Here is a 10,526-nt window from a genome sequence, read left to right on the forward strand (position 1 = left end):
AGATGAAGGAACTGTGTGGAGGAAAGCGATTTAGTAAGCAAGTTAGTGAAATGATCACTGTTGGGCACGTAATGGATGGAGAGCAGTTTCTTGGCAACCAAGTCTCTAATGAAATGCACATCAAGTTCGATGTGTTTTGCATGACCATAATGAAATGCACATCATTGCATGACCATGATGAGGATTGTAGGCTAAGGATTTAGCACTCAAGTTCAAGGCACCGATACTCTGCTTCCGTACTGGACCTAGAGATAGTGGATTGCTTCTTCGAGCTCCAACACACAAGATTGGGGCCCAAAAATATAGAATAACCACTTTAAGACTGCCTATCAACAGGGCAGCTTTCCCAATCAGAATCAACAAAGGTAGTGAGAGTGAGAGTTTTGGATGGAAGAAGAGAGAGTCCATGTGTGATAGTACCCTTTAGATAGTGAAGTATGCGCTTGACTGCTGCCCAGTGAACGGTGGTGGGAGATTTAAGAAACTAACAGACTTTGTTTACAGAAAAAACAAATGTCTGGCCGAGTTAATGTCACATATTGGAGTGCACCAATAATGCTCCTATAGAAAGAAGGATCAGAGAGAGATTCACCCTGTGAGGAGTCAAGCCTAGTGCTGGCAGACATCGAGGTAGGGGATGGTTTGGCTTCATGCATATGAGCATGTATTAACAAATCTGATATATACTTATGCTGTAACAAATGAATACCAGAAGAAGAGTGAGTCAACTCAACTCCCAAGAAGTAGTGTGCGGGGCCAAGATCCCTCAAGGCGAATTGAGATGATAAATCAGCAATGAGAAATGAAATAGAAGCAGAATTGGAGCCTATAATCAGAATGTCGTTGACATAAACTATGAGAATAAGAGTCTCCCCTTTGGTACGCCGAAGAAAAAGAGAGGAATCAGCCCAGGATTCAATGAAGCCCAAGGTGAGAAGATAATCTCGAAGTCTAGTGAACCAAGCCCATGGGGCTTGTTTGAGGCCATACAAACTGCGATTAAGCAGGCAAACATAGGAAGGGTTCCAGGGATCAACGAACTCAATGGGCTGCTTCATGTACACCTCATCAATCAAAATACTATGTAAAAAAGCATTACTTACATCCAGTTGATGAACACCCCAGTTGTAGGAGAGAGCAAGTGAAAGAACAATACGGATCGTGGTAGGCTTGACAACTGACCTGAATGTTTCATCATAATCGATACCAGCTTCTTGAGTATACCCCTTGGCAACGAGTTGAGCCTTGAAATGTTCAATGGTAGTGTTTGACCGTTGCTTGATCTCGTAAACCCACCGATTGCCAATGATGTTTTTGTTGGGAGGAGGAGAAACCAATGACCAAGTATTGTTGGATATTAATGCCTTATATCCGTCGGCCATGGAAAGAACCCAACAAGGATCTTTTTGAGCCTGAGAATAGCAGCTTGGCTCAGTCTCACTAAGAGTGCTAGCTTGTAATGCATATCGAGGGTTGGGCTTGAAGACACAACGCTTAGAACGAGTCTCCATAGAATGAGTGGAGATAGTAGGAAGCACATTTGCAAGAGAGGAATCAGCGGCGACAGAGGGATCTGGCGGTTCAAGAAGAGGTGTAATACTCACAGTAGGGGGTGGGGCTGTACCTGTCGCTGAAGTAGGGTTGTGAGAAGCATGCTGAAGTGGTGGAGGACCAAGGATCAGCGACGCAGAGACAGGAGAGAGATAGCAACAAACGGGAAGTGCCCTTCATTAAAAACAACATTGCGAGATATATATAAATGACCAGTTGGCAAATGAAGGCACTTATAGCCTTTATGATGAAGACTGTATCCCATGAACACACATTCATCAAAACGAAATTCCAGTTTAGAACGCTGGTAGGGTCTGAGGTATGGATAACATGAGCGACTAAAAACCCTAAGAAACATGTAATTAGGAGTAGTTCCAAATAGTTTAAACCATGGGGAAGCCATGGAAAGAGTAGGAGTAGGCAATCTATTTATGAGAAAAATCGTAGCCTCAAAAGTATCATACCACCTGTTTTGCAGAATAGAAGCCATAGCCATGAGAGTTAGGCCTGTCTCCACAATAATACGATGTTCGCATTATGCAACACCATTTTGTTGGTGCGTATGAGGACAGGAACAAGAATGAAAGATTCCCATAGAATGAAAAGCATCGATTAGAGGCTTATACTCTGTACCTTCATCAGTCTGAACAACCTTGATTTTACAGTCCAATAAATTTTCAACATGATTTTTGAATGAAAGAAATAAGGATGGCACTTGAGATTTAGCAAACATAGGAAATATCCAAATAAATTTACTAAAAGCATCCACAAAAGATAAATAGTATTTAAATTCTTCACTGGAAGTGGTGGGTGCAGGACCCTAAACATCAGAAAAAATCAACTCTAATGGTTTCGTAATAATTGAATTACTAGAAGAAAAAGGAAGATAATGAGCTTTCCTTCTAGGACAGGCTGTATAGAAGGAAAAATTTTTATTTGAAACAAGTAAATCATATTTGGAAATAATGTGAGAGGTAATCCTATGACTGGGATGCCCCAAACGCAAATGCCAAACATCCTTAGAAGTGTGTTCTCCAATCAAAGTTGTATGATTGATAGAAGTGATGGATTGCACCTTGTATAAGCCATCTTTAATTGGTCATCTGAAGAGAGTCTTCCCTGTCATTTGATCATTTACAAGAAAACCACAAGCATTAAATATAAACACTGTATCATTATCCTTGCAGAATTGGCTCACTAACAACAGATTCTTAGTGATCCGAGGTACATGCAAGATATTATGTAAATCAAAGGATCCAGAGGAGGTGTGAATAGTGGAAGAACCAATGTGAGAGATAGGTAAATGCATACCATTACCAATAGTGATTCCTCAGAACCATTGTATGGATTTTGTAAGGACAAATTATTGAGATCTGCATTAAGGTGATATGTGGCGCTAGAATCCGAATACCAGACCGAGCCACGAGAAGATCTTGTAGAAGAGGTGGTACGAGAAGCCACATTGGCATTCTTGTTGGAAAATTTCTTCACCCCTAGAAGCTCCAGATATTTCCTACAAGTGGCAGCAGTGTGTCCAACATATCCACAAATCTGACAAACAATAGAAGTATCCTTACCACTGGGTCGTTTAGAACCATTGTTGGGATGTTTCTTGTTGTCCGAAGAAGTGAACTACCAAGGTTTGTTTGAATAATGCTACTGTGAGTGGCCAGAAATATTCCCCCCTTTCTTTCTTGCAACACTAGCAGAGGGGGAATCAACAGAAATAGCATGATGGGCTAGGCGCTTCTCAAAAGTAAGAAGTAAAATTTGCACATCTGGCATGGTCAAATCATCTAAATGAGTAGTAATCGTGATAACAAAAGTGTCATATTCTGGTGGCAAGCCACCAAGAAGATAATGAATGAGATCTGAATCTGATATAAAGTAATTAGACGCAGCAGGAGCATAAAAAATCCCTTTAATTTTCTGAATATAATCTGCAATTGATAGATCGCCTTTTTTAATATGTGCTAACTCCAGCTTCAAATCATGGATCCTAGATTTGTCAGTGTAGGAAAATAAACGGCTGAGCCGGTCCCATACTTCATTGGAAGTTTTGCATCCTACAACTTGAGCAAGAACATGCTCTATGAGAGAGGAAAGAAGCCAACTCAATATGAGTTGATCCTGTTCATACCAGGAGATGAAATCGGGGTTGATCTGTTGATCATTAGTGCCAGGGAGGAATTTCGATGGACATGGTAGTGATCCATCAACATAACCAATGAGTCGATACCCATTGAGTGTAGGGAGAATTTGTATAGACCATAAGAGATAGTTGTATCTATCTAGACGAACCGTGATGACATTCATGAAACTGGATAGAGTAACCAATCCATTATTTCTGGAAGAGGACTCACCTTGAGAGTTGATCAAAGAACTTTGAGTAGACATGACGTTAGTCTTCTAGGGCTCCGATACCATATGAGAGTCAATGAAAGTGGTGAATTCTCATTGAATAAATTGCAGAGGTTACATGGGGTTTATATAGGTGAAGATACAAAGTTTGAAATTCAAATTTAAATGTACACATAAAATGATAAGTACAACAGGATAATGATTATCATTAGTTGATAACAGGATAATTGTTATCTGGGATTGATAAGTCCACAGATAACAAATTATTGTTGTTATCTAACTGATGACATGGCTGATGACGTGGCCAATGTGGAGTTATCTCTAGCACCGTCTCAAACCCATCTAACATTTTCTCTCAATTTTCCAAATCTGTCCCGTCCTAAACCCATCCCGACCCATCCTACCTGATTATCATATGGTCAATATAAAAATTTAATTTGCAAAAAAAAATATAAAAATTTAACTGTTAGCAGCTATCACATAATGTGGAGTTATGGATTACTAAAAGACCAACCAATTGATAATTTCTCCATGTAAAGGTAAATACATGGAGAACGATTCTAGTATGGAAACAAAGATTACTACCATTGATTATGGTCTAGATTATCTAGAAACAGAGATTAATATTTCTTTTGGTGAAGACATAGAGATTAATAAAATAATAAGCATTATTAATTCAAATAAGTTTTGGATTCTGGAAAAGACAACGAACCAGAGATTTCATATTTATCAAAAACAAAAAAACTAGAGGTTTCATTCTGGAAAAAGACAAAACCAGTGTCCAATCCAACAACAGTTCTTTTCTTTTGGGTTTTATATACAAGCAACAAAATGCCAAAACCAAAAGATATATAGTACAATGGAGTTTTAACTTCTAATAGTGACCGAAACATGCTTGTATATATTTACAACAAAAAAAAGAAAAAGAAAAGAAAAGAAAAGAAATAGTTTATTTTCTTCTGGGTTTCGTATGCAAGTTGCAAAATGGCAGAACCAATAGTCACACACGGGTTTCTTCTACTGGGTTTTCTTTTCTTTTATTTTTTCTTATTTGAAAGTTGAACCTAGAAGAGTGACAGACACAGAGCGCGGGCGTGTGGTGCGGTGGAATAGTTTTTGATTTTTTCGGTCTTTACTCTTAATTTTTAAACTCTTTATTATTTACTAATTATTCTTTAGTCTTTGTGAAACATAACCATTAACTCATGGGTCCCGAGAGAGTTAGGAGACAAAATGTCCAACAATTACATTCAATCTTTATTTTGTATTTTGTTTTTTTGCACATTCAACCATTCAAGTATTGTAAGTAATTTCAAAAAACCAAAAATCCAAATGCTTTTTGGATTCAAGCATTTCGAAAGTTTTTGGATTTTTTTTTCTTTTCACATTCAAGTTTTTCTTTTTACTCGTGTGCTGCAATGATTAGCTGGGCCCGTGGGTGGCATGGCCCAATTTACAATTCCAATTGTAATGCTTTTTATTTCGATTAAACTAAAAAGATCGATTGTTAATTGAAACGATCCGATACATATATATCTTAAATACACTTTCTTTGGCTAAAGCCAAGGCCCCTTAGCCCGGACCTTCACCATGATCTCGGGAGTGGGGGGAAAATGATGCAGACACGCTTGACTAGTCCAATCATGAGCCTACATTTACAAGATGATGCGGTTCAGAGTGGACCCAATCAGAATGCGCATGAGATAGAGCTTGGTGGACTTCACGGAGCCAATGGCACGGACCTTGGTGGGATAGAGCTTGGTGGGCTTCAAACCAAACACAATTTTAGGGATCCCAATGCAATGTCTGGCAGAAGGGGCGCTGAAATTGCTGCAATACAGAAGCCTGTATGAATTGTGATCAATAATTTGAATTCAAGATTGGCCAATTGATGCCTCAGCTGAGTAAGAAAAGATTCTAATTGCAGAGGAAAGATAGAGAGAGTTCCCTCTATTTAAATGGCCTCTTATACAAACTTTATTTAAATGGCCTTAATCAACAAAAAAACATTAATAATAAATACGTACATTTAAAATAACGAGACAAATGAAAGTACAATTAATTTTGAACCACCCTAGTAAGTAATAATACCAATGCTTACACTGCATTAATTTTATGTGGCAGGGGTGGCAAATGAGTGGATTGGGCTAAATAGGGTAAGGGTTGAATACCAATTCATCTAAATTGATTCATCAATTCATCATGACCCATCATCAATCCTTGTTAAAGAGTCATAATTCACTCTCAACCTGATTCATCCATATTGACCCACTTGACTCATCCATATTGACTTTTAATCACCCTCACCCATATTGACCTACCTATCCTCACCTATAAATACAAAAATGGGTCAAGACGAACCACATACCCGAAATAATAATTTTTAAGAGGAACATTTCTCAAGGTTGTCACATGACAGAAACGGGTCGGGTTGACCCGTATAGTGAAAATAACAAATTTTTGAGAGTAATAACTCTCAAGACTGCAATGCCACATAAATGGGTCGGGGCAACCCATATACTCGAAAATAACAATTTTTGAGAGAATAATCTCTCTCAAGGATGCCACATGAAAGAACTGGGCTGGGTTGACACGTATACCCGAAAAAAAATATTTTGAGAAAATCATCTCGTTTAAGATTGCCACATGACAAAAATGGGTTGGGTTGACCCATATATCCCAAAAAACATTTTTGAGAGATCTCTCTCAAGACTACCACGTGACAAAAAATGGGTCAGGTCAACCCGTATACCCAAAAATGCAAAATTTATAGATAAATAAAGAAAATAGCAGAAAATGCAAAAAAATGCAGAAAGTTCAGAAAAATATAGAAAATACCAAAAAAATTATGAAAAATGTAGAAAAATACTAGAAAATTGTAGGAAATGCATGAAAACACTAGAAAATGCAGAAAATATGCAGAAAAGCACAAAAAATTGTAGAAAATGCAAAGAAATACCAAAAAATTATAGAAAATGTAGAAAATTGCAGAAAATGCAAAAATGCATAACTTTTATAAAAGTGCTTCTGTAAAAGTACTTTTATAAAAGTAATTCCATAAAAGTTATAAAAGTGCTTTTATGCTTTCACAAAAGTACTTTTATAAAAGTGCTTTCGTGTAAAAATACTTTTATAAAACTGCTTTTATAAAAGTACTTTTATAAAAATGTTTTCGTAAAAAAACTTTCATAAAGTGCTTTTGTGTGAAAGTTCTTTTGTAAAAGCACTTCTATAAAAATGCTTTCATGTAAAAGTACTTTTATAAAAGTACTTTTGTAGAAAAATACTTTTGTAAAAATACTTTCATAAAAGTGTTTTCGTAAAAGTAATTTTTATAAAATTATTTTATAATATTGCTTTCGTAAAAGTGTTTTCGTGTAAAATTGCATTTGAACGTGAAAGTTAATAAAATCTATTTTATTTTATTTATAATCAGACATAGTGGTTTAGATTTATAATGAGATGTGTGTGCGCTATTCAACTATTGTACTTTTGAGATTTAGCGAGTAGACTCAACCCATACTGACCTGTGCCACCTAACCCACGCTGACCCTAATTGATTACTTGATCCATATTGACCTGCCGATAAATGGATGGGTTATGTGTGGATCAAATGGGCTGGTGTGAAATTTTTAATATTAATCTTTTTAATATGAGCTACTGCTGTTTTCATAAAATAAAAATAAAGTAATGCTCTTTGTCCAACCGTTCAACGCGCAAAGGGAAACTGGTGGAAGGTCTCTACCAATTTCCACAAACTCTATGTATATTCCGGCTGCACAAGAACTGAATTGTACTTCTATCATGGCTGCTGCTATATTTGTGCTTTTCCTATTTCTGTTCTTTTCCACTCTAACAGCTGCTCAACCAACATCATCCAAAATCAACTTAGGTTCCTCTCTCTCCCCCACCACCAACTCGTCCTGGCTATCCCCGTCCGGCAACTTTGCATTTGGGTTTTATCAATATGCCAATGGCTACGCCGTTAGCATTTGGTTCGCCGGAGCCCCTACAGAAACAGTGGTTTGGATAGCAAATCGAGACGACCCACCACTGCAACAGGATGCTAGGTTGGTATTGACCAGTGACGGAAAGCTGGTCCCGCAAACCACAGCACCCCAACCCAAATCCATCGCTGAAACCTCTCAATCCGCTTCGTGGGCATCTATGCTCGACACAGGAAATTTCGTTCTCTACAATTCTCGTGGAAATGTCCTATTATGGCAAAGTTTTGATTTCCCAACAGACACCCTTTTTCCAGGCCGGTCTCTTGTGGTGGAGGGAAAACTATTTTCTAGCATCTCCGTAACCAATCACTCGACAGGAAGGTTTTACATTAGAATGCAGTCAGACGGAAACCTTGTGCAGTATCTGACTGGAGATGAAAGAGCGTCGACTTCATATTATGCTTCCGATACATGCTGCCGTCAAGACAACGCGACGACGTTGAATTTTACCGATGATGGTAGCCTCTACTTGCAAAATATCACCACCGGTGCGAATATAATGACTCTGTATAGCGGTGGGTTTCGGTGTCACAACAACGGAATAGTCTCCTGCCGATGGACTATAGATGTCGACGGGATCCTCCGGTTGTATGTTTTGAATCAGAGTGGCAATTGGTCGACACAGATGCGGCTACAGACTTTTAGCTGTCCTACAGGCATGTTCAGTCTAAATGGGTATTGTGTCCTGAACGATCCTGATTATGTTTGCAATTATGTTCCTGGATTTGAGTTCATTGACCAGACCCAACCCATCTTGTGCTGTCAGAGAACTTTTAGCGCAGTAGATTGTAGAAACAGTAAACAACGGATGGAATTCACAGTGAGTTCAATGGATAGCATCGATTGGGAAAACAACACATATAACACATTATAGCCCACGACAGAAGAAGATTGCGCAAATGCTTGCTTACATGACTGTTACTGCGAAGTTGCCCTGTTTAAAGATCAATTGTGCAGCAAGCAGAAGCTTCCCATGAGATATGGGAGAAAAAATGGAAACGGAAAAGACAGGAATCCGGCAAAAACTCTTGTCAAGGTGGTGGTTTCTGGGGGCCAAACGAGCGTAAATTCCACCGCAGGCGCAGCAGGCAAGGAGCTCAAAAGGGATGTTTTATTTATCATTATTGGAGTTATTGGTTGTGCGTTTATGGTTATAGCATTCTTTGCAATTCTTATTCAAAGGAATCGCTTTTCGTCATACAAAAAGATGACGGATCAAAGAATTATCAGAGAACAAAACGAGGACATCGCACTCCGGTCATTTACTTATGGTGAGCTCGAAGAAATCACGGCAGGTTTCAATCAAGAGTTGGGTAAAGGATCCTGCGGCACTGTGTTCAAAGGAGTTTTACCCAATGGTCAGGACGTTGCAGTCAAGAGATTGCATAAAGTGATAGATGAAGGAGAACGTGAGTTTCGAACTGAGATGAGAGTTATTGGTAGAACCCATCACATAAACCTAGTCCGATTGCTGTGTTACTGCAATGAAGGTCTTAATAGGCTTCTGGTTTACGAGTACATGAGCAATGGATCACTTGCAGACTTTCTGTTCAAATCTGAAAGCCAACCAACTTGGGACGAAAGAGTGGGAATTGCTTCAAATATAGCCAAAGGGATCCTGTATCTACACGAAGAATGCGAGACTCAGATTATCCACTGCGACATAAAGCCACAAAACATACTCATGGGCGACCAACAATGCCCTAAGATTGCTGACTTTGGATTGGCAAGACTGTTGAAACAAGATCAAACAGGGACATTCACAGGAATCAGGGGGACAAGGGGCTACGTGGCACCAGAGTGGCATCGAAATGTGCCTATAACAGCGAAGGTGGACGTCTACAGCTTCGGGATTGTGCTGCTGGAGGTAGTCTGCTGCCGAAGGAGTGTCGACGTGAATCTTCCTGAGGATCAAGTTGTTCTTGTGGATTGGGTTTACGAGTCTTTCGTATTGGAAAGGTAGGGAATCTGGTGGGTGACGAAGTGGTGGACACAAGAATGTTAGAGAGGATGGTTTAGGTGGGACTTTGGTGCATCCAAGATGAGCCATCAGTTAGTCCGTCCATGAAGAAGGTGGTCATGATTTTGGAAGGGAATGCAGAGGTACCAGTTCCCCCTGGTCCTTCTCTAAGTACTGCATATGAATAGATTAATTAACATTTAATGTAAATGAATAAAGTGCATAATTGATTCATGTTATTTTGGTGTGTTTTTGTGTAATAACCTTAAACTGGACACTTATGAGACTCGTGTTAGTTTAGAATTTTCACAGCCGTTGGATGAATCTAGTGAGATTTATCCTGCCAAGGCAGACACTAATGTACCGCCAAGTGGGTTGGGGTGGCTTGTCTCAACTGCCAGGGTGAGACTTGAGGTACAAGCAATGTGGGTTTTCTTGAAACCCTAAACTATATCAAATTCCAGTATTGCCCTAAACTTTGGAGACATATGGGAAAAACTGGAATGTTACACCTAACCCCTAGACTCGATTATGGTACTGCGCTAAGTGTCGGATTGGGCTTCTTTGATATGCCAATCAGTGAGATCCTTAGAAGGAGTCAATACCTGGGTATGTTGGGGTAGTTCGAGAATTCACCTGAGTGGGTG

General features: G+C 39.1%; 1 protein-coding gene and 1 pseudogene across 1 annotated transcript; one reads left to right on the top strand and one right to left on the bottom strand.

The window, feature by feature from the left end:
- Nucleotides 1-476: 476 nt before the first annotated feature.
- On the bottom strand, nucleotides 477-3,948 carry LOC148803543 (uncharacterized). Its single transcript, XM_088896631.1, has 4 exons — nucleotides 3,212-3,948; nucleotides 2,863-3,064; nucleotides 2,627-2,670; nucleotides 477-1,725 (listed from the first exon to the last, which is right to left on the bottom strand). The coding sequence occupies exons 1-4, from the start codon at nucleotides 3,946-3,948 to the stop codon at nucleotides 477-479; spliced, it is 2,232 nt and encodes a 743-aa protein (XP_088752757.1).
- A 3,692-nt stretch (nucleotides 3,949-7,640) lies between these two features.
- LOC104588873 (G-type lectin S-receptor-like serine/threonine-protein kinase LECRK3) lies at nucleotides 7,641-10,096 on the top strand (annotated as a pseudogene).
- Nucleotides 10,097-10,526: the final 430 nt, after the last annotated feature.

This window comes from Nelumbo nucifera, chromosome 1 (genome assembly GCF_055504915.1).
Source record: "Nelumbo nucifera cultivar China Antique chromosome 1, China Antique-T2T, whole genome shotgun sequence".
NCBI lineage: Eukaryota > Viridiplantae > Streptophyta > Magnoliopsida > Proteales > Nelumbonaceae > Nelumbo > Nelumbo nucifera.

What these genes read in the sequence shown, in the direction of transcription:
- LOC148803543 (XM_088896631.1), bottom strand. Translation starts at nt 3,948, where the DNA reads ATGTCTACTCAAAGTTCTTTGATCAACTCTCAAGGTGAGTCCTCTTCC. An exon ending in AATATTTCTGGCCACTCACA is followed by an intron (nt 3,065 to 3,211) that starts GTAGCATTATTC and finishes TGCCACTTGTAG; the next exon opens with GAAATATCTGGAGCTTCTAG. An exon ending in TTAAAGATGGCTTATACAAG is followed by an intron (nt 1,726 to 2,626) that starts GTGCAATCCATC and finishes TTTTTAATGAAG; the next exon opens with GGCACTTCCCGTTTGTTGCT.